The 23,478-nt window shown below is 46.6% G+C and overlaps 5 protein-coding genes across 9 annotated transcripts; 3 read left to right on the top strand and 2 right to left on the bottom strand.

Moving 5' to 3' along the window:
* The first annotated feature begins 195 nt into the window (after positions 1-195).
* Positions 196-3,243, top strand: LOC6730337 (polyribonucleotide nucleotidyltransferase 1, mitochondrial). 3 transcript variants are annotated; one of them, XM_016173151.3, is made up of 5 exons: positions 196-501; positions 572-743; positions 801-1,220; positions 1,281-2,501; positions 2,569-3,243. In XM_016173151.3, exons 2-5 carry the CDS (start codon positions 598-600, stop codon positions 3,095-3,097), a joined length of 2,316 nt encoding a protein of 771 aa, XP_016037104.1. In that variant the 5' UTR covers positions 196-501; positions 572-597; the 3' UTR covers positions 3,098-3,243. The 3 variants fall into 3 exon arrangements, with proteins under 3 accessions (XP_016037104.1, XP_016037105.1, XP_016037106.1); XM_016173152.3 differs by having other exon boundaries at positions 558-743; XM_016173153.3 differs by having other exon boundaries at positions 551-743.
* On the bottom strand, positions 3,127-9,600 carry LOC6730336 (eIF-2-alpha kinase GCN2). The gene is made up of 10 exons (XM_016177904.3): positions 9,073-9,600; positions 8,840-9,009; positions 8,269-8,774; positions 7,563-8,190; positions 6,928-7,500; positions 6,686-6,862; positions 6,131-6,629; positions 5,020-6,072; positions 3,989-4,959; positions 3,127-3,928 (listed from the first exon to the last, which is right to left on the bottom strand). The coding sequence occupies exons 1-10, from the start codon at positions 9,136-9,138 to the stop codon at positions 3,802-3,804; spliced, it is 4,770 nt and encodes a 1,589-aa protein (XP_016037103.1). The 5' UTR covers positions 9,139-9,600; the 3' UTR covers positions 3,127-3,801.
* A 49-nt stretch (positions 9,601-9,649) lies between these two features.
* LOC6730335 (UDP-glycosyltransferase UGT5) lies at positions 9,650-11,566 on the top strand. Its single transcript, XM_016173159.3, has 2 exons — positions 9,650-10,117; positions 10,174-11,566. Exons 1-2 carry the CDS (start codon positions 9,886-9,888, stop codon positions 11,508-11,510), a joined length of 1,569 nt encoding a protein of 522 aa, XP_016037102.1. The 5' UTR covers positions 9,650-9,885; the 3' UTR covers positions 11,511-11,566.
* Positions 11,567-11,611: 45 nt separating this feature from the next.
* LOC6730334 lies at positions 11,612-13,273 on the top strand. The gene has a single exon (XM_002105580.4). The coding sequence runs from the start codon at positions 11,715-11,717 to the stop codon at positions 13,185-13,187; it is 1,473 nt and encodes a 490-aa protein (XP_002105616.1). The 5' UTR covers positions 11,612-11,714; the 3' UTR covers positions 13,188-13,273.
* On the bottom strand, positions 13,268-22,998 carry LOC6730333 (Y+L amino acid transporter 2). 3 transcript variants are annotated; one of them, XM_016177900.3, is made up of 10 exons: positions 20,540-20,709; positions 17,702-18,024; positions 16,951-17,197; positions 16,016-16,089; positions 15,812-15,957; positions 15,531-15,745; positions 15,238-15,467; positions 14,927-15,179; positions 14,766-14,827; positions 13,268-14,540 (listed from the first exon to the last, which is right to left on the bottom strand). In XM_016177900.3, the coding sequence occupies exons 2-10, from the start codon at positions 17,987-17,989 to the stop codon at positions 14,538-14,540; spliced, it is 1,518 nt and encodes a 505-aa protein (XP_016037098.1). In that variant the 5' UTR covers positions 17,990-18,024; positions 20,540-20,709; the 3' UTR covers positions 13,268-14,537. The 3 variants fall into 3 exon arrangements, with proteins under 3 accessions (XP_016037098.1, XP_016037100.1, XP_016037099.1); XM_016177902.3 differs by lacking the exons at positions 14,766-14,827; positions 20,540-20,709 and adding an exon at positions 22,698-22,998; XM_016177901.3 differs by lacking the exon at positions 14,766-14,827 and having other exon boundaries at positions 20,540-20,713.
* Positions 22,999-23,478: the final 480 nt, after the last annotated feature.

The raw sequence follows: 23,478 nt of genomic DNA, 5'->3' as shown, positions 1-23,478 counted from the left end.
CTAAACCGTCCAACAGGCAGAATTAGTTAGGTCTGGCGATCTTGACACCATCGTACTATTCTGTTAGACGTTCTAGGTCTTTTCAGAACGTACCGTCTAAATTCTTAATTTCTCAAGAAAAATTAAATAGTTGTTTCTTGCATGCGATAACTTACATTGCTAAAAGTTGGCAGCACTGGAAATTTGACATTAGCGTGGACACAAGCCAAAATTTCATTATCAGGGAACACTTCTAAATATCTTATTGGAAACGAAATTTATTTGTAAACATACGCTGAATTAAAATAGAATAAATTATTTTTAAGACACAATCCTTGTAAAAGTTTGCATTTGCCTATTTAATAGTTTGCCGGGTGGCAACTCCGAGCGCACACATGTTGCATACTCTACTTTGTTTTAAATGGGCATTCTAATTCTGAGATAACTGATTGAAACAATATAAATAGTTAAAGCGCACCAAGTCTTATTTGAAAGTCTCAAGAAACGTACACGGCGTTAATTGTAAGATTTCGACCACTAATTATTACCTTAAATAACCATGATAATACAGCGTACAGAACTGTCGCCTCAGCCGGAATCACCCGGCACTTTTAGGTAATGGCCATGATTTTCACACGGAAATCGCTGAAGCTGCTCAACTATCGCCTCAAATGCCTAAGTTTGTCCTGCCCAGGTGGAAAGAGAGGAGTGCAGAGCAGTTCCAACGGAGAAGCGCCCTCTGTGGAAGTCAACTTCAGCAATGGGTGAGTTCGTGGCCTCCACTCCGAGTTCCAATAGCAAAGTAACAAAATCCTCCGCAGACGTAACATGACCTTCAGTTCCGGCCGCCTGGCGAGATTTGCGAATGGAACAGCTGTGTGCCAAATGGGCGACACCGCCGTCATGGTCACCGCAGTGGCCAAGACGAAGCCAAATCCCGGCCAGGGATTCATGCCTCTGGTGGTTGACTACCGACTGAAAAACGCCGCCTCTGGCAGGATACCCATGAACTTTATGCGCCGGGAACTGGGTCCCTCGGAAAAAGAGATCCTGTCCGCCCGCCTTATTGACCGTTCGCTGCGCCCACTCTTCCACAAAGATTATCGCACGGAGACACAGCTGGTGTGCAACATGTTGGCTATGGACGCGGTGCACAGCCCGGATGTGCTGGCAATCAATGCCGCTTCCATGGCTCTTTCTCTAAGTGACATTCCCTGGAATGGGCCCATTGGAGCAGTGCGGTGAGTAGTCACCAACGAATCAATCTGGTAACCGCTTATAACCCTTCTGATCCTACAAAGCGTTGGCCTCTGCGACGGTGAGGTGCTGATCAACCCCACGCGCCGGGAGCTGCAGACTTCGCAACTGGATTTGGTAGTCTCCGCCACCAAACAAAACCTCGTCGTTATGTTGGAGGGCAAGGGCAATGTGGTTCTTCAGCAGGATCTTCTAAAGGCCATCAAACAAGGCACTCGTGAGGCCCAATTCATCATCCACGAGATCGAGCGATTGCAAAAGGCCTATGGTCGACAGAAGCGCGAAGTGGAAGTGGCTGCCGAAGTAGATCCCGAACTGGGGAAAGCCGTACGTAGCATGTGCGAGATGCGTCTGAGAGAGATCTTCCAGGACTCGACGCACGACAAGATGTCTCGGGACAATGCGGTAAACGAGGTGCGCTCCAACGTTATCGACAAGGTGTGGAGTTCGTTTCCGGATACCGAACCGTCGCTTATTACCGAGCAGTTCAACCAGACCAGTAGAACCATTTTTCGCGAGCTGATCTTTGAGCGGGGTCTGCGCTGCGATGGACGGGACTACGACCAGCTGAGGAACATATCCTGCCAGGTGGACATGTACAAGCCTCTCCACGGATCAGCCCTATTCCAGCGCGGTCAGACGCAGGTCTTCTGCACGGTTAGCTTGGATTCGCAGGAGAGCGCAATGAAACTTGACTCGTTGGCTGCTTTAGATAGCGGTGGCCTGAAGGCCAAGAACTTTATGCTGCACTATGAGTTCCCGCCCTATGCCACGGGTGAAGTGGGTCGGATTGGTCCAGTAGGTCGCCGGGAATTGGGCCATGGAGCCTTGGCGGAGAGATCGTTGCTTCCTACCCTGCCGAATGATTACCCCTTTACCGTAAGACTCACCTCTGAAGTCCTGGAATCCAATGGGAGCAGTAGCATGGCCAGCGTTTGCGGTGGCTCCTTGGCCCTTATGGACGCCGGCGTTCCAGTGAGTGCACCCGCTGCAGGTGTGGCCATTGGCCTGGTCACAAAGTTCGAGAACGACGACACGAAGCACCTGGAGGACTACCGCATTCTCACCGACATCCTGGGCATCGAAGATTACATGGGCGACATGGACATGAAGGTGGCTGGCACGAGGAAAGGCTTCACCGCCATCCAGGCGGACCTCAAAATCCCGGGAATTCCTCTTAAGGTTGTGATGGAATCGCTACAAAAGGCCACCGATGCCAAATCTAAGATTCTGGACATCATGAGTGAGGCTATTAGGGAACCTCGGTGAGTAAACGTCACTTAAGGGAACTACATGGCTTCAATTGCTAATTATACTCCCGCGATCGTTTAGGAAATACCGCAAGGAGAGCTGGCCAGTGAGTGAAACCCTAACTGTGGAGCCGCAACAGCGGGCGCAGTTAATTGGTCCCAGCGGCCTTCACATGAAGCGGATTTACTTGGAAACGGGCACCTCCCTAACAGCAGTCGATGAGACCCATTTCAATGTTTTTGCCCCTTCTCAAGCAGCCATGGATGAGGCCAAGGAGCTGATCGAGGGCTACATGGTGAAGGAACGAGTGCCGGACCTGGAGTTCGGCGGAATCTACACTGCCAAAATCACCGAATTGCGGGACACCGGAGTAATGGTCATCCTCTATCCCAGTATGCCACCCGCCTTGCTGCACAACTCGCAGCTGGATCAGCGCAAGATAGCCCATCCCTCTGCCCTAAACCTGGAAGTGGGTCAGGAGATCCAGGTCAAGTACTTTGGCCGCGATCCCGTCTCCGGCTTTATGCGTCTTTCGCGAAAGGTTCTCCAAGGGCCCGCCCTGGGAATCCCCCGTTCGCTCAACAAATCTGCCGGAGAGAGCGGAACGTGAGTTCCACTAAATTAACTTGTACAGTGAGCTTTCCTTATGTTTCGTCTGCGGAAAGACGCCTTCAAAACTTGAAATTTTATTGTAGGCTAAAAAATGTTGTCCTTAAAAGTTGTACGTATATAAAATATTGGATGAAGATTCACCTATTTGACCGTCGGCTGTATAAATCAATTGTTATTGCTGGATTCAAACCCGAGATGCTGTTTATATATAACATTAATAAGAATTTTCTCTGAAAATATTAGCCTCTACTTAACTTTAATTTGGAAGTGCAAGAAAATTCCTTTCAGTTCGGACGCTTAATATTGTTAAAACATAGTTATACAAATTCATATAGGATTTTTTTTTAGGTTTCCAACTAAGTGACTTAGGAGCGAACAGCTTTAGCGAGGATTTAACTTTAAACCAAGTAATAATTAAATATGTGCTTATGAATGAGAACTTCCACTAGAAAGGCATTCAATAAATTGGCAGAATAGAAATAAGTTCTCAACCATTTGAAATGGAAACAGAAACATGAATCTCATCAATTTTGATTCGCACAAACAAAGTCTATAAACATAATTTTGATTTCAAAAGTGTTAATGGCACGGAGGACAGCCAGTTAAGTAGAATTTCGGCCAAAATAATTTGAGACACTTTCGAGCTTACACTACTGGCTGGTCTACTAAGTAGCTCAGCCGATTCTATGCATTTGATGTTGGCTAGATGATGACGCGGTAGTAGGAATCGGATATGCTGTACAAGGCCACAATGGGAGTCTTGGCATCGCTCAGATAGTCCACAACCTCCTCGTTTATCTCGGAGATGTAACGCTTGTATTTCGAAAATCTTTGAATGGATGAAGTTCGAGTTGGAAGCAGACCAAATAGGAATGTTTTGATAACTTACCTCTCGATCACAAAGTTGATTTCCGGTTCAGTCTCTCGCTTTCGCATTTCCCGCGGATTAATGGCCCCCACAATGGCATTTACAACAGCAGGCGGCAACTCCACCACCAGGACCACAAAGGTCTCCTTCTTGAGGAACTGCGATAGCGTTGAGCTCATCTGCTGCGCCACCTGGTTCTCTAGCCGCCTTTTGTAGTTCGCCGTAGGCTTGTCGTGGGTGAGAAACGTCACCTGAAGATTCGGCAGCTGGCTATAGCTGTTCTTGATGGTAGCATTCGATGCGGAGGTGCTCAGACCATTCTCTCCGCGTTCTCTTTCCTTTCCACCACTGCTTCTGTTGTCGCCACTACCCATGGCTGACAGCTGGCTAAAGTTGTCGACGGTGGTCCCATTGAGTCCATCAGTTCGGAGCATCTTCTGAATGAACTCCACCAGTTCGGTTCTAGTTAGGTGACGCTCCTGGAATCGTTCCCTTTCGAAAGATCTCACTCTCAATGATCCATTTTCTGCCACCAGGATGACATGTAACGCCCCAAGGCGGGCAAGATCCTGTGCTTCATCTCCCAACTCGCTGGCGGCCTCCACAATTCCACATCGGATGCCAACCGACCACAGCAGACGCATAATATAGGTCACATCCTTTAGTGGCGGACGGGTTCCACACACGCAAATGCCTACATCTATCGCCCGACAATCCTTAGCGTATTCCACACCCACAGCAGCTACCAGTTTGTCTAGGGAGAACGTCAAGCCCGCTCCACTAAGAACTCCTCGTGCTGGCATGGCGGGATTAAACTTCTGCGCCTGCTTCTGGAATTCATGCAGCATTGAGTCGTATCTCTCCCCAATCGCCAGAACCGAAGGATGGCCAGAGCGATTGGGCTTTAGGTCAGCGGTCATCTGCCACACAATTCCACCGTTGCTTGCACGATCGAAACTGATGGGCAAGCCAGCCCATATGTGTATAGGACACTGAAAGGGAATGGAAACGGTAAGACAAATATATTGCTTTTAAAAGAAAAGGACTACTACCTTTACGCCAAGACTGTAAGCCAGTCCCACAACTGTTTCAAGTTCCCGCAGTGCTCCTCTTGCCAGTGAAGCCGCTTCTCCCTTTCCACGCATCAAAGATTTCAGCGCGGAATCGTCCACCGTGCTTCTGGAACCAGTCAACAGAAAGTTGGCTAGCAACATGTCCATCAGAGTTTGAGCAGATGTTCGCGACTTTTCCATGATCCCGGTGATACTCGAGTGAAATTGGAAGCGTGAGATGCGCGACTCGATGAAGTCCATGGTGCCCTCGAAGAGTGCTCCATACTGAGCCTTTGGTACATTGCAGTAGATGAGGATGGCCCTCAAGAGATTAGTGTGGTTCATGCGGATAGCCAGATTCTTTTCACGTAATCGGGGCAGTTCACTGGTGATTTCAAAAGCCAACGACAGCAGCTCCGCATCCACTAGGTGACTTCCAGTTGTGGGTGCAATTATATCGAACGAGCAGTCATAGCTTTGCTTGGGATGGAAATTGAACACTCGCTCCTCCCGATAGACACGGTCCACACAGTAGCGCCGGATGAGATTCACGCTGTTCATGGTAACGTGACGAGCAAACTGTGTCCGCAGGTCACAGGGTAGCACCACCACACATCCCGAGTGGGTCATCAGGTGCACGGCATTGGCGTTCGCATTCGCAGTGCTGTTCCTTGCGGAAAGTGGGGACAGGAGCGGTGAGTCCACCTCTATAGCTCCGTGCTTGCGGAATAGATTCACGACCTTAGCCTTAACAAACTCAATCACGGGGTTCAGGGATACTATATCATCGATTATGATTGCCGAGTTCCAGGATTTCATAGCTCGACTGCTTCCCAAGTGGTAGGTATGTTCTAGCACCTCGTCGCTCTCCTGCTGAAGACATCGGGCAACCAGGTTCTTGTAGGCCTTGCTCTGCGGATTGGCGAGGGCGTGACGCAGCATTTCTTGGAGCTCATTCGCCTCCAACTGGGCTGGTGGAACCAGGTCTGAGATGAGCAGCTCCTCGGCGGTAGGTCTCTGGGCCGGATCGTGGTTGAGGAGCCACTGAAGCATCTTAAAGATTATTTAAGGGTGAAAATCTTAGCGTTTATCAGGATGGCGACGTGCTTACCTTAACCGTCTTCTCATACTTCGGATCCTTAAGCATAGCATCCGGTATATTGATGGAAACATTCCTGAGAGCCATAATGGTCTGAGCCCGCTCCATGCTTGTGTCGAACGGCGGTTGGCACATCTCGAAGAGAATGATTCCCAGGGTGTACATATCAACCTTCTGGTTGTACACAGACTTGGAAGCATTTCCTGTCAACTCGGGAGCCACGTATAGAGTGGTGCCGACCTTACCAGTGCCAGTGCCGTCCTCCGCACTGGTTATCTGGTTAACAGGCGCTGGTGCTGCGTCGTGGGCCTGCAGAGCCAGAAAACTGGTGGTGGCCAGACCAAAGTCACCGATCTTGATCTGATCGTGCGAGTCCAAGAAGATGTTAACGGGCTTTAGGTCCCGATGGATAATGCCTTGCTGGTGAATATGCGCGAGGCCCTCGGCAATCTCCCGAAATAGGCGCCACAGACGATCCGTGTCATTGAAGAGATTGTCATCGATGGCGGTGCTGTAATGTTATTAAATAGTTATATGTTTAATTGGTTAAGCTTTCGAAAAACATACCGCAGTGTGCATTTCTCACAGAACTCCATCTGGATGTACATGACCTGCATCAAAGGTCTTGGCGAATTGCTCTTGCCTCTGGTGGAATCCTCCTGCTCTTCGTCGTCGTAGACAGCCACCTTGCCGTTGGAGTCCACAAATTCAATGCCATCCGAATCGGAGTCCTCCATGTTGGGTCTGATGGATACAAACAGGTGTTAGCATTAATTTAAATTAGAGGAAGCACAGAAGCTAATTTTTACATGTAACCGTTCCACATGCTGGATGAGCTGTCCTCTTCATCCTCGTCCTCCTCTAAAGTGGGCCCCAGCTGTGATGACTTGGCAGGTTTTACGCTAAGGTCTTGCTGACTCTGGGACCACTCACCACCCAGCAGCTTATCCATCTCAGCGGCATCTGCGTCATCTACACTTTCTATCCAGCTGTTAAAGTATCGAACTACATTCTCATGATTCAGCCGCGAAAGTAGCTCCACCTCGCGCGTCATCTTTTTGTACAGCTGGCGACTCCTCGCGGGCAATGGTATGCGCTTGATGGCGTACTCTCGGTTGTCTAAAATGTTGCGCACCTTCAGCACGTCACCAAAGGCACCCTTTCCCAAGTACATGAGCACCTCGAATTCCGTTCGCAGGCGAGATTGGCTTAGGGCCAGGGTTGGTATCTGGTACGGCATGGCGGATCCAGTGCGCTGGACGGTGTTAGGATGTTGCTGCTGTGGTAATGGCATCACCTGCTGCTGGCCATTGTCGACGAAAAAGCGTAAGAATGGGTGCTCCAACAACTCAGATGCGGAAAGCGTGCGGTCCGAGTTGCATCTAATGAAAACATTGGGTTAAAATAGGACTAAGTTTTCAAAGTTTTCATTGCAATTAATTACTTGTCTACAAAGTCGCGCATCTCGTAACTGTTAGTGGGCATCAAGCTCTCCACCAGGGCACCTAACGCGGGTAAGTCCCCGCAACTGCTGCTTTGTCCAGCTCCGCTCAGAAGTTCTAGAAGATTGGGAACGAGCGAAAAGTCGGACACCCTCACATTGCCTGTGTTGTCCATAAAAACAGTGGTGTCGAGCAGGTGACTGTGGGATACACCCTTGTTGTGAAGAAATACTAAGGCATCCAGCACGCCGCGCGCGACCATTCGCGCGCCGTCCATGCACCAGCCCAGCGAGGAGGAGATGCTGAACACGCTGGTGCCGAGGAGGAAGTCTTGGACCAAATACACAAGTAAGCCTTCCTTTCGCTTGATGCACAGAACGCACTCGTACGAGACGAGGTTTTTGTGCTGTAGTTGGGACAGTGAGGACACCTGCTTTTCAATGGAGGCCATCACTTCGTCCACACGATGACTGCCCATGCACTTTGACTCGCTGCTCCAGTGGCACTTGCCTCCGCCTATGCATGGCTGCTCCAGTTGGCTGTACTTGATGTTCCATTCTGTTATGTAGAGCAACTGGCCGCAGTGCATATCTATGCCAGTGTAAGCGATGCACCCTCGCTGGGAGTGACCTACGAATTGTGTACATTAAATTACTTAGTTACCACGCATTCAAAACGGAAATTATCTTTAGCAAAGCGAACCCTCACCAACGCAGCATCCACGCTGAATCTGCCTGCCCATCTTGTGGAAGTAGAGCGTCTCCGTGTTGCGGTGATCCAGGCATTTGGAGGGGTAGATGTGACCACGATAGTAGGGCGAGGAGTTCTCGGAGCTCTCCGACGAGCTAGGATGCCGTGGGTTAGACTCGCTCATGCTGCGCCTTGGTTCGCCGCGCCTTTTAGCCTCCGTTTTGAACATCTCCTTGCGCCGCTCCACCTCGTCGATCAGCGTCTGGCGTTGCAGGGACTCCCGCTGCCGCTGAAGGTCCTGCAGCTCCTGGTCGCGCCTCTGTTTGTCCTGGAGCATCTGGTCGTAGAAAGAGCCCTTCGGTGGTTTGTTGTGTTCGAGAAGAAAGGCCTGAACAGTCTGGGCCAGTTCATAAATCATCACTTCGCCGCGTAGCTCTTGGGATTGAGCCTGCAGTTGATTGCGTAGGGCCTCCAGCAGCTGATCCGACATGCCTTTGGACTCCTCCAGAGATATCTTAGGGGGCCTGCGGAGATTAGTTCTCCAGTTTAAAATGCAGTTTTATAAGAATAAGTGGAACCGGGCTCTTACAATTTTGGATACTTTGAAGGACAGGTGACGTGCAGCTTGGTGCACACATAGGTTTCCAGTCCGTTGGAGGAGTCTCGTAGTGGGGTAAGTTGTATCCGTATGTCCGTTGGCTTCCACAGGGAAGGATTTGCCTGGGGTCTTAGGTCCTCCACATCACAGCCAAAGATGGACTGTTCCAACAGGAGATAACCATTTAGTATCAGCTTCTTGGATGAAACAGCTGTTCCGCTCACCTTTATAACCTCCAACTCCTGCGCTTGCCGCTCCCGGAAGGATTCCTTGGCCTTTTCATCCGCCATTTCTGCATCAAATCTCAGGTTAGTGGGTAAGTCTTGGCTACATCTGGGTGCTTTGGAATACTGGATCGGAGGTTCCTTCGGATTTCCCACCGGGTTATTTCAGCCGGCGTGCAATTTCATTTACTGCGCTAGCAGCTGTTTCCAAATCAGCTGCGTGCTGCATTACTTTGCTGCTGTATTCGACTTGAATTCGATGCCAAAAGAGTTACTACGCGAACTCCTGTCGTTTTTGTTGCGTAAAGGGAACAACTTGTTGCGCTTTCCAGTGAATTTTCCGGAATAAGACAATTTTTTGCGTATTTTGTACTGAAGGCTAGTGGTGCACGAGTGCCGATAACCCGCTTGTAAGTCCAACTATGGCACTATCGGCATTATCGATATTTGGCGCCAAGGTTCGTTATCGTCGCCTTTTGAACCGAAGAATCACAAGGGTAGGTTTTACTTAAAAACTCGAAAAAAATCGTAGGCCTTACACACAAAGAGGCTAGACCATGATAACCAATTGAAATGAAAAGAAAACTTCTCAAACTGGGGTTCCGCGATAAGCGATTCTACATCACTCTTCAGTGATCTACTTTTCACTGTTGACTTTCCTTGTTGGTTTTGCTTATCTAATTGAAAATTTGACAATTGTACTCAAAGCGCAGCGGATTAAGGTTATCTGAAATCGAAATAGAGTTTTCATTGGCGATCTGCAGCATTCAGTCTTACATTTCGTCTTGAAGGCAGAACTTGCTGAGTGCGACAATGCCGCCAATCTTTCTGCTGCTGTGTCTTCTTCCTGGTTACTTGGAAGGTGCTCGCATCTTGGCAGTGTTCCCCTTGCCAAGTCCTTCGCATTACTTTTTCGCCTTGCCCTACCTTAAGAGTTTGGCCTCCCTGGGCCACGAAATAACCAGTGTAAGTCCGTATCCACAAAGGGAACCGTTTAGGAATATACACGATATTCCAGTTCCGGAGGTTTTCGAAAACTTTAATGGTGAGATAACCATAGATCTGTTTTGTCACATAGAATTACTTAGGAGTATTTTCCAGAGGTCCTTAGGATTGCATCTACTCCCAAGAGCATCTGGCAAAGTAGTGATTTCATCAACGAATATGTCCTTAATCTTACAAAGACAGTTCTGAATAACGAGGGCGTACGTCGCGATATTCTAGGCCCACAGAAGCCCCATTTCGATCTTGTGATAATGGATCTCTGGCGAATAGACGTGCTCAGTGGCCTGGCTGCCTATTTCGATGCCCCGATCATCGGAATGGCTTCCTATGGCACCGACTGGAAGATTGACGAACTGATGGGCAACGTCTCACCGATTTCGTACCTGCAGTCTCCCTCTTCTCGGTTCTACGATCTGGAGGCCTATGGACAGCGCTTGTCACACCTGGTGGAGCGAACTATTTCTTATATCAACTATAAATGGCGGCATGTGAGAAAACAGGAGACTCTCTATAGGCAATTTTTCCCCAGCATCGCTGAGCGGAAACCCTTGTCAGAGATATCCCGGAACTTTGCTTTGGTCCTCGTCAATCAGCACTTCACACTAGGTCCTCCTCGTCCGTATGTTCCGAATATGATCGAGGTAGGTGGACTGCATGTCGATCAGAACCCAGAAGCTCTGTCCGCCGAACTGGACCAGTTTATCCAAGGTGCTGGTGAATCTGGGGTAATCTATTTCTCACTGGGAACCAATGTCAAAAGCAAATCCCTATCCGAGGATCGCCGAAGGGTATTGCTCGAGACTTTCGCCAGCTTGCCACAGCGAATCCTTTGGAAGTTCGAAGATGAGCAGCTGCCAGGAAAACCCCCCAATGTTTTCATAAGTAAGTGGTTCCCGCAGCAGGCCATCCTGGCCCATCCCAACGTAAAACTCTTTATAACCCACGGCGGGCTACTGAGCACCATAGAGAGCATTCATCATGGAAAGCCCATGTTGGGGTTGCCCTGTCTCTTTGATCAGTTCCGAAATATGGATCATGTCAAGCAAGTGGGTCTTGGCTTGGTCCTCAACATAAAGCAAATGACTAGTGAGGATTTTAGCTCCACCATTATACGGCTGCTAACGAACAAGAGTTTCGAAGAAACGGCAAGGATTACGGCTGCCAGGTATCGGGATCAACCAATGAAGCCCATGGAAACGGCGATCTGGTGGACCGAGTATGTCCTGTCTCACAAGGGAGCGGCTCACATGCAAGTCGCCGGCAAGGACTTGGTATTTGTAAGGTACCACAGCCTGGATGTCTTCGGCACCTTTTTGGTTGGCGCTTTAGTTATCCTGGGAATTGTTACATGTCTTTTGGTATTGACCTTAAGGAAATGTCTCTTATTAGTAAAAAGGGGCAAATCTGAGGTAATTAAGAAGAAGATTACGTAAAGGTTTTCTTTCTTACAATGTTTATTTAATGTCAATCCAATAAACTTTTCAAGTTCGATGTTGTTTTACTTACTGGCGGAGAATATGGCTGCTTGAATCATGAAATGAGTTATTTGTCTTTAATCAAACTCTACTTTTAGACTGTCGAAATTATAGCTTTCAAAATTTTTTAAAATTCTACAAAAAGAAAAAAAATTCTTCACCATGAACAGACCTCCGGCGAACAAAAAGGATCACGTAGTGTTGGTCGCTCTTTCAGATTCTAGGCGACGTGCTTATTTGGATGACCAAAGTCTGGAGAGTGACATCAGGCTCTTGGACAACAAGTCAATGCTGCTGAAGATGCCAAAGGCAACTAAGGCCGCTAACTCGGTGGAACCTCCTCGTTACTACCGCCACTTGGAGTTCGATGGCATTGGTTACGAATTTGATAGCCATATTAGGACAGAGTTGGGCGATATGCTAGGTCAGATGTTCCGTCACCGTCGCAATGGAAGTCTGCTGCGGATCTCATCCCAAAGGAACCACAATCCCAGCCTCTTGACACGTCTCTTGGTCACTGAAGTCGACTCACTGATGGTTGAGATGCGCTGCCGCCTAAAGGCAATTAATGTGGACTACTTCGATGTCCGCAAGTTCGACATGCTCAATATGTTGGTGCAGCCCAAGGGCGTTCCCAAACGTCGAAGGGATTCGCCTAGCGGAAAAAGTGTCTCCAGCACCAAGGAGTTGTCCCAGTGGCTAACTAATGATCTAGCCCTGTTAAGAGGCCGTGGGATCGGTGATGACTATTTGCACTTCGAGTTTGTATACCGGGATAGCCTCGTCCTGGAGCACCGGGTTCATCTTTCAGTGTTTCACATCTTTGGCAGCGAGAACCGACCAGATTTGGTGGAGTTCTTTACGAGCTTGCCCCGAGGCAGGCAAAACGGTAGCACCCTGATGAACGATTGCTTGAAGGAGTCCTTTGACTTCAAGAGTCCTACTCCTGCAGTGGTTTTGTTCGAGCTGCCCATAGCTCCCGACTTGAAGGATTCCAGGCGCAAGATCCTAAGGATGGCCGATGTGGCATATGGATGTCTCGATAAAGCTCGAAAAATGATGTCCAAGTCCAAGCCCGCTTACCAAAGTTCTACTAACTTGAGTAAATTAAGCAGGTCATCCGGAGCCGGCAGCTCCTTGAGATCCGTGCCCGATATTTCCCTGGCCCATTTGCGTCGTACGGCCAAGCTCTCAGATGAGGACTACAATGGTCTGGCCTGTTGGTACGGGCGCATAGACTCCAAGTTCGCAGAGCTGAAACTGGCCATGGAGCAGCACTTTGTGGATCTGTACCAGCGGAAAAGCTTGGATCTGCGCAGCGAAATAAGATCAATGAATCAAGATCCGAGCGAGGAGAACGACGAAAGTGGTGGCGATGGCGTGAGGCCACAAAGGCCGCCCAGAGACCTTCAGTCCTCCAGTAGAATATACTCCATGCTGAAGAAGGATTTCAAGAAACTCGAAACTGAAGCGGAGGCCACCACATACGCCCCAACCCTTAAGGTGTACATCCGGACCAAGAACTACGAGCTTTCGGAGGCGGAAAAGGTCCTCAAACAGAGGGAGATGGAGAATCTGAGACTCGGCTTGATCCAGTATATCAGTGCGTCGGAGCCGAGCATTTCCGGGGACTAGAAGTTTGACTAAATAATCATCCGGCACTTGTGATGTCTAGTGAAACTCCTTTTCCCAAGTGAACAAATAAATGCAGTCCATTTAGATTTCGTATCGTTCTTATTTCCAGAAATACAGAGGTTGTAGGGTATACATCATATAATATAATATACATTTATATATAAATACAATATTATTGTCAACAATATGTTTCATAGTAGTTAAACTGATTCCCCAGCTGCGGCTCCATATTTAATGTGTAACAGTTAAATAGTTGAATGCTAAATAGGCAATAATATTTTCATATGAATAACACTAAGTGACGAACACTCAAAGCAACAACAACTAATGAAAGTTTAAATCAATGCTAGATCAATTCGATTGGACTCGTAATTAGACAACAATTTGCATATAGTGTTATTCTCAGTATATTAATATGTATGTTGGCAATGTTCCTGTTCTCGTTCAACAACTTTAATCGTTTCTCTTGTTGGATATGTGCATTATGCGATGGTCTTGTATATTGGCTTGGGCTTTGTACAGGCAGCACCCTCTACGATGCACAAGTGAAACCTAAACTGAGCAACCTAAATGTAAGTATTAACTTAGGACAAGTGAAATTTAATTGCGGTGTCACTTAAGCTAGATTCGTTTAAATCAATAAAAAGTAATCAATCGTGCTCTAAAATGTTCATGATTTGTAGGTACTATCCTTCCGATGAGTATGTTCAAGCGTTCTTCTAGCTTTCTAGATCAAGCCAGGCCTAGAGCATGGTTCCTAAATGTCTCAAAAAACTAGTTTTCAAATGCAGTTTATAATAAATATCGGGACTTCACAGTTTGCCTAACCAATTTTCGAGAATACTTGAAAATCCTAAAAGACTCGTTCTGCTTGCACAGCTCTGTTAAAAAATGCCAAATCCAAATTCGAACCCAATTTACGGACAGCTCTGGACACCTTGATTCCTTGTAGTTTTCCACAGTCTTTCTTATAAATTTGGATCCAGACCTCTGTTGGGAACTTGCTCGTAATCCTATCCTCGTAATCCTGGGCCTTGCTTCAACTTAAGACTTACATGTGTATATAAAAATATATATATGGTATATATCGTATAGTCGCCCAGGAGCTGGCAGAAGTTGTTGTGTGTTTCGTGTGTATATCATTGGTTGGCTACACAAAAGCGTTTACGTTGTCTATATAATGCATTATGCAATCAAGTGTGTGCTTTTAAATGCGTTTCTCTGCTCTTGGCTAACTTGAAATATTATCTCTGCTGTCTTCCCCGAAGAACGTTCTTTACCTTTACACCTGAGCTGGTTTCGTCTGCCTTCCGAGTACCATGAGCATTTTCTGTAGGAATCGTGTGAGGCTTACTGAAAAGTATAAAACATTAAAGTCAGATTAGATGAATAGCTTGAGACGGGCTCATCTACTAGTTGGCTAGAGTTAGGGGTGCAAAGTAAGTTTAGGGTTGCAAAACTTGTGGTTCGTTAGTGGAGTTAGTAGTTCTTCTAGAGATTAGTGCGCAAGTAAAGGCAGGCAGGTGAGTCGAATGTTAGAACCAAAGTAAAACTAGGATAAATAGCAAACTTAAAAACCTTTGACGCCGCTTTGGGACGCACAACCATCATCAGTTTCTGCAGAACTTGTGTCAGTCCGCCTAGAATATCAAGAATGGGTGGGGATCACAGCGTGAATAAGTGAAAATCAACAGGAAGAAAGCAGATCTCGGCGAAGTCAGTGCGAATCTGGAACTCACCCATAGTCTTCTGGAACCAAATGGGCTTGTTCTTCCAGGCGATGAACACCAGGTAGACGGGTATGCTAGACAGGATCATCAGTATGCCGTATCCAGTCTCCACCGGACTGGCGTACATGGGCACCACGGTCACGAATATGGTGGCAATCAGGTAGACAATGGGGAACACCATGGGCACTCGGATGGGACGTGGCAGATTGGGTTGGGCCCATCTCAGCCAAGGCAGGCACAATACAGCCACACCGATACTCAACTAAAGAGAGTATTGAATGATTAATTGGCGCCTTAGAGATGTTCACCAGCTAACTCACCCAAGTGGCAAAGCCCACGTAGTTAATCAGAGCAAAGATGTCCGAAACTGTGAGGTACAACATCGATAGAAGGGCCATGGCCAGAACCGCAGGAGTGGGGGTAAATCTCTGAATCTGGATCATGGTGAGGATCTCGGGCATCTGGCCGTTGTTGGCACCGGCGTAGAAGAGTCGGGAGGAGGTCAGCAGAATACCGTTCACAGCTCCGAACGTAGACAAGGCCACAAAAACTGGAGGAACGTAAAAGTGGCATTAATATACCTATTATGGAAAATGTAGCAAATGAAACCCACCTGGAATGGTCCAGGCCAGCATGCCGAAGGCCCGCTCCGCATAGGTCACCGCCACGGCCGAGGAGCCCAGGACCTCATCCGGCGACAGGATGGTGTAGAAGGATACATTCGCCATGACATAGACAATGGTCACCAGTGTGCAACTGATGGCGATGGCGCGGGGCAGATTCTTGACGGGATCCTTCAGCTCCTCAATGATGAAGTTCAAGTAATTCCTGTCAACGGCAGCGCAAACAAATCCAATTAGTAACTGCCTTCGTTGTGATGCGTAATCCGCTTACCATCCGTTGTAGGCAAACAGTCCGGAGTAGAAGGACAGCGCAATGGAGGTCACTTTCGTGTCCGTATTCTCAAAAGTAAAGTATTGCGTGTTGCCGAGGGAAAGTTGGTAAACGCCCGTGGCAATGATGATAAACAGGGCCAGCAGCTGCGAAGGGAGCAATAGTTACAATTCCACCCGGGGAAACCCAATCCGACGGACTTACTTTCGCATATGTAAAGATATCCTGCACAGCGGTCGCCCATTTTACGTCCCAGCAGTTGATTAGGGTTAGCACAACTGCAACGCAAGCGGGGAAATCGAAAAGTAAAATAAAAATACATATTCTATATATGTATGTACATGTGGAAAGGCCGCCTAACCCACATTCAAGCCTCCATCACGACTTTGGAGTCACGCCGAAGATACATATTAGTCCAAAGATGCGAACGACCCATGTGGGTGATGTAATAATGCGAGGACTTTCATGAGCCAGCTGAGCCAATGACAACTCGTTATTTATGGTCCCCTCTATTGTCTTATACTAAATCAGTACTATTACTATTGCCATTACTATGAAGTGAGTAACGGGAGGAAGCGACGACTATCAACAAGTGCGATTGGGCATTGGAAATAAAGTTTAGTCGGAAATGATTGACTTTTAATTGCGATTGATTGTGTATGCAGTCGGTTCATGGACAATTAAAAGGGCAATACACCCGGCAAAGGATTAGTTATTAATGTTTATCGAGCAGAAGCGATATATTGGTATGCATTGCCCTTATTTATAAACTTGAGTTTGATAAGGAATAATGTTATTATTAGTAATCATACAGCATACGGAACGGAGTTTTATCATAAATATATTATTAATTTGTCCCCAGCTGCGTTTCATGTAAACTATTTTGATTGCTCACTGTAATCGGTATTTGTTTTCAAGCTAAAATCAAAACAAAACACTATTCCGGCAGACTGATAAGCTGTGTATGATGCATGTGGCAAACTCTTTTAGCATTTTCATTTGCTCACCACTCGATGATGCATTTACAATAAATTGTTTCTAATCTATAGGTCAAGTACGCGAGTGCAGAGATTGCGCTGGAGGTTCTGGGCAGGTTCTTCCGCCCATAAACAAATCACCGAACTAAAATCGAAACTCACGGATGCAACAGACGGCGAGCAGGCGGGCCGAGTCCTCCGGAGGAGTGCACTCCGGGAAGAAGGGCTTCAGGACGTAGGTGCTGAAGGTGAGGGCTACGATGGCCTGGGAGCAGGGTCGCACGATCATGCACTCGATCCAGAGTCGGATGAAGGCCATGAAGGGTCCGAAGGTCTCCATGATGTATGCGTAATCAGCGCCCGACTTGGTGATCATCGTTCCCAACTCCGCATAGCAGTAGGCACCCACCTGAAATATTAATAGATGTTCAATACTTCTGATACTTCTGTTTTGAGATAAACAAGCGAAATGGGGTTAATTTTTTCGATTTATTTTCCGTTTAAAGTGTCGCAGGAGTGCGCAGTCGTTGTCATCTGTCTCCGCCACTGCGGCGTATACGTAATTTTATTGAGCCGGAGCCGCTCGTCGTGCGTTTGACACTACTTGTCATGTCTATGTGCGTGCCTTTCTGGCTGCGTGGGTGTGGGTGTGTAGGAGGTTGAATTGGGTGCAGGAATTTCAATAATTTCATTAAGCGTCGCTGTGGCACTCTGCCAGCATTCGTAATTGAATGAGAAAGTCCTTTCCCCGGTCCCACCCACACGCTCTTTCCACTTGATTCCCCACCAGCTGGTGCCAGGTGCTTTAAGCTGTTTATTTACACCTGCAGCAGGGGCAACAGGTGTCTGGGTTGTCGAGTGCCCTACTCCCATTTGCATATCAGGTTAGTTGGGTTCACTAGCTCACACTCACCATCGAGAAGAGGCCGGAAATGACCCAAACGATGAGGGCCAGGTTGACACTGCCCGTGTACTTCAGCACTCCCGTGGGCGACACAAAGATGCCCGATCCGATGATGGAGCCCACTATGACGGTGCATCCATTGAGCAGGCTCATCTTGGCCTTGAGGGTCACCTCTCCGCCTCCGTCACCGCCGCCATCTCCATCGCCGTTGGTCAACTTGGCAGAGGCATCTCCATTCCCATTCACGATCGAACTCTTCCGCGAGGAGTTCTTGCGGTTCAGTGACTCCGTTTCCATGCTGTCAGCACTGGGGTTCCGACTTTAAATGAATTCTGGAATGTATTAGTTTGGGAAATTATTAGTCTAATATGTTGTCATATACACTTTCTCTTGATTTGAGCTCTCGCAAAATGCTTTGCAAGTAAGATCTCACACCCTTGACCTTCTCCGAATTAATTACATAGAATTGTTTACGCTGCGGCTTATAGATCCATAAATTGAACGTGTTAGCTAGTTTAATACTATTTATAGAAATATTTATAGCCTAGCACGTTATTCAAACACACTGCTGCTGTTGAAAGAAAATGATTCTTCCTCAATCGATGTACCTTTTAGTTAATGAACCCGCGTTTTTATGGCGATAATCATTTTTGTTGTGTCTGGAGGAAATGGGCTATTCTGGCGTTGACTTTGAGAAATGGCGTGCTAATTGAGCTAAGGGGAAATCTCAAATATTAAATTCTAGATTATGTGCTAAGATGTGAACTAGTGAATTGCTTGTCTGCGTTTTATCAGATGTCTTAACTTTGTGTTTCACAGATGCTTGCCTGCCATTTCGTAATCTCAGCTTGGGAATTTCGAGTGGAGGCAATGCCTCCGTTTTCAATGGCACTTCCCTTCCCTCTTTTTATTCTGAGTGAAAGGTAATTAGAGGTCATTGGCTGGAGAAAAGCTTGCTCTACTTTTACCCTGGCCTCATGTTTTGGGCACAACCTCTTAATGTATTATTTGCACGGAGAAAAACGTTGTCGAAAAACGAATCGAGTTTACTGAATAATCTTTACGAATATATTATGAACGCTGAGATATTTTCTTCATTATCATTATGAGGAAGCAATGGACTTCGCATTAAAAGTATTTCGCCAGGAGTTCGTTAAACCCAAAAAAGTAAAAAGCCTGACAGGGCCCAAAGATTGATTGATAGGCCGCCGCCGGTGGATGGCACGTGTGTGCCTATGAACTCGACACAAAGCCAAGGAAGTGGATCCCCCGAAAGCCGCGCCCCCACATGGGGATTGGGTCACGCCAATTGTTTACCTTAGCGAGCCATGTGGCAGGAGGGGAAGGGGCTACTTCCTCAAGCGAAAGCAAAGGCCGGTGCTGGACCCACGCTCTGCATAAATTAGCATAGCATCAGAGGCGAGAATAACAAACACAATAATGCGATGTGTGATTCAGTTATGGAATAACTGGTGGAATGGCATAAGCAAAACAAACAGGTGAACAAGCCAATGGACACCAGATCTATAACTCGGATCTGTGTATAACCCTCGCCGGCTAATTAGCCAATTGGCCCTCTGATGTTCTTGGCTTAACAGTTGGCCAGCCAAGCCGAACGGAGTGAAAACGGCCGAAAAGATCCAATTACTCCAGATCTCGCCTGATGCAATGGTCGAATAAATTATGGATTGTGGTGGAAAATCAGCACTTGGGGTATTCCAATTATTTAGTGCGGAATTCAGGTGAATTCCGATCCAGAAAAAAATCGAAATTACGTCTGTGGAATTCACAATGCAACTCGGTTTGCATCACCACTTAGTCACTGCCTTCAGGGGGTCTCTCTCTTTTTTCCGTGTGAAAGGCATTAGTTCGCTTCAGGGCAATTAGCTCATTCGATCCGTAGCTACCACTTACTTGACCCAATTTCTGCATAAATCGAGATACAAAGCACTCTATTGAAATTGGTGAGTCGTGTGAGTATAAACACAGTGCCACAAAGAACTAACAAAACCCATTAATTTTGGTATGGTAAACAAAAAGTCCATTGTGTAGTCCACATTAATCACAGTATCAGTTTCGAGGCAAGTGACTAATACATCCATAGTTAGCATAGGCTATCAACCAATTGAAGCTAATTGCTAAAAGATTATACAATTTGCTGGCAAAATAACACTGATATCATAAGCAGGGCCATCTGCAATTACAATTGAATAATGAGAATAATTTGGAATGGAATTATTGTCAAGCGGAACAACATTCTTCGGTGAAACTATATATATTTTGAAAGCTAATCGACTAAAGACGAGATTCTTCTACTCAGACTGCCTAATTAAGTTTTTGAGTCTAGGCTCAGGGTTCAGTTATGCTATCACCATCGAATCTCAATCAACTAACTCTTATCAGAAACCAGAGTCAATTAGGAACTTCGTTTGATTCACAAAAATGAAAACAAGAGGAAACCGGCTTGAATCGCACGATTATCAACAGGTACTAGCAAGTCTTTCACATAAAACAAATTCTAAATATATACTTTAAACAGGAATTGAACAGTTGTATATATATTATACACCACAGATCTGCACACATAAATTGTTGCGGGCAGTTTTTAATAGCCTTTTTATGAGTTGCCAAAATCGCCTCATGCGTTTCAATTTAAATTTGTGTTTTACCGCCGTTGCTTTTCCATTTTATTAACACCTTTTTAATTTGGTTGGCATTCTTAATTCTTATGGATTTGTTCATCACAAACACAAGTGAGCAAGCATTGTCTATCTGCATCTGCTTAAATTGTATGATATTTGCCTAACGCCGAGCACTAAGTACTTAAGAGGTGATTAGCTCTGCTACCTTAAGAGATCCGAGCGTTTTCCCGCGAACTAATGGGCTTTCACTAACAAGTTCCGCCGGAGAAGCAGAACCGCACGCAAACAGCGGCTAAGGCAGACTGGCAACCACCGGCGATTCCATTCCGCTCCGAGGCATCTTCGCTCCGGAAATCTCAGCCAGAGGTTAGTCGCGTTCGGCACTGGTCGGCTGTGTGGAATCCCCTACGCGTCCATATGCACAGAGAGAAACTGAGGGGGCTACCACCTCCACCTAAAGTTTGGTGGAGTTTACACTTAGTTTTTGATGGCATGAATGTAAAGTAAATATACTTATACTATATATACTATAGGTTTCTCAAAACCCCGTCAATCCCGACTTTGCGCTACTTCGAACGTGTTCGATGTTCGTTCGAGAGGCTCGCTTGTTTCTAACGGCCAATACTGAATTTTGGAATCTGTAATTGCCCCGAAACAAGTTTTCTCAGGCAGCGTTTTGTTTGCGATCGTGGTTGTCTTTCGACGGCCGAGAAAGGTTCTGTTTCTTGGGCCTGCCTTGTTTTTGGCGGGCGGCAAAAGATACATGCTGCCTTTTATCTAACAGATACACGCGGACAAGCTCAAGAGCAAGAGTAATTTGGTTGAAGGTTTTCTGTTTGTTTACCCAAGTGGTAACAACCTTCGCGTGGGACGGGACCTGGAACTAACTAAGAGCACGAAAGTATCTTTTGCCGTGTATCTTTTTCCGTTCACACGTATGTAGGTTGCCTTTGTCACTCACAAATGCAAATTAGATATAAGAAGCTCTGATTTTCGCGCGCATATTCAAATCTATTCCTGCCCACTTGCCGATCTATAATTGAATATATCCGCAAGATACCAGGGGCTTAGCTGCATCCACACAAACGACTGAATTAAGTCATTCAAAGCTCCGCGATCTGTCGCCAACTGAAGCACAATGGCGAAGCCTCTGCAATTTCTCAGTAGAATTGGTTTGAATAACTTTTACTGGGAGTATTCTCCGCCTTTGAGCGTTACTTCAACCTAAATTCGCCCCGGGCCATTCGAGTTTATTGACCAACGAAACAAAGGCTGTGAGGCTGAGGTACAGGTCCAGGCTTTGATGATTCGGCCGACTGTCGATATTTATTTGGTTCTGTTCCGCGGCCGGTTTTTGGTTCCCAAACTGCTAAGTGCCCATCATCGAGTTGCTTAATCTCGGCTTTATTAGCAATTTGTGTATATAATCCCGAATTAACGACAATTGGCGGTGCGTCCAGCGACGTCATAGCAGCCGGTTAGAATGTATTTCTAAGTGCGTTAGTCTTATTAAATTCAATTCCGACTTTTCTGCCGCATTTGTGGCACTTCAGGAGCTCCCCGACTCGTTACTCAACTGATTTGATTGATACGATCGAGGCTTGTTTGGCATCCAAAGCCATTATAATTCCGAGTCCGATCAGCTGAGTATACAACTTCACAGCCTATAGAAAGTATCCTCAAATGCTTATCACGCTCATTAATTGTTATTTTTTCGTTTGTTCTGACTAACTAAGCTGCGTACTTAATGCTTAATCTCTGACATCTGTTGTAGCTGACAAATTGCGGTTTTCAGACTGCGAAAACAATTTAAGCGCTTTCATTTCATTAAGTTTTGTGATGCATTTGGCAAATGCCAATAAATTTCAGGATTCCCCCAAGGCCAAGGGCTTACCGCATCCTAAAAAGGCATTGAACTGGTCAGAGAAGAGTGTGGGCCATTTGATATCTACACTACCGGCGTGCCAAGTGCCAATAAGTCGGAGCACAACACACCTTTCCATTCCAGAATAGGTGGGACGTGGGTATTAGGTGTCCTCCGCCGACGAACGACGCTCATTAATTTAGAGATCGACTCTGAGCCAAGTACTTATCGACGTGGCTGGCATGCCAAGTCCAATCTGACGTATGGTGACGTTTCTGACCAAATGCCAGGTTGGCATTGCATCAGACTCTTGTCCATAGGTAATATCTGGTTAAATGGTAAGTGGAAAAGAGGCGCCAAAGTGTCTGGGAAAGCTTTCGGAAGCTGTGTGCGTGGGAAGTTTGTGACGTCAGGGATTGCCATTTGTGACGTGTTAGCCAAAAATAGCGCGCAGAGGGCAAAGCGAAAGACAAAATGGCATAGATTCTGGCATACTCACACACAAATTTTAATTGATTTTTTTTTGGCTTAGAGTTAACTTGAGTTAATCAGGTAGTTAAATCTAGGAAGTTCCAAGCATTTTTTCACACTCTAAAATTACTAGCTTGATGCGACATTTATTTAAAAACTTTAATAAATATTATTTATCTTTCAATATACGTTATTTGACGAGCGAAATTGATGTGTAAGACCCGCTTTGTTTCCGTGGCCACAATTCTCGTTCTACTGACGGGCAGTTCGGGGTTACAGCATCGCCAGAAAACGAGAGAGCCATCTGAATTTCATTCCCCCCACAAAAAGCACTCCGATAAGAGGTTCTTAAGAGCAGGAGCCATGGCCTTCGGCGGACTACGTTTTTTGAGAACCTTTTTTTGAGAAAGGCAGCAAATTACACATTTCGCAGCCGAAGGGAACTCACAACCCCCGGCCATCGTCGAGGATTCTTAGAGGTTGGTCATCGTGGGCTTGGTCTTTCAAATTATGCCAGGCCCTTCACGCTACTTGGATTTTTCTCTGGCGGCTCTTGCTTTTTTGCGAGATGTCTGCTCACGTTCACGGCGATTCGAATGCCTTTTGTTGCCCGCGCATAAATTTTCGGCTTGGCACAACGTTCTTCGGGTTGCTGCTCTCTGGGATTCGCCTCACTTTATTGTTGTATTCAAGGTCAGCGGGGTCCTGCTGCGCATGTCCTGAAAGAGCTTTTGAATGCGTACACTAGAGCCCTTTAACAAAATGTTCTGAAGAAGTACCTCGACCTTTATACATTCAATCATAAGAAA

This window comes from Drosophila simulans, chromosome 3R, assembly GCF_016746395.2.
Source record: "Drosophila simulans strain w501 chromosome 3R, Prin_Dsim_3.1, whole genome shotgun sequence".
Classification (NCBI taxonomy): domain Eukaryota; kingdom Metazoa; phylum Arthropoda; class Insecta; order Diptera; family Drosophilidae; genus Drosophila; species Drosophila simulans.
Note: the sequence above shows the minus strand (reverse complement) of the source record. Positions and strands in the feature narration are given on the sequence as shown.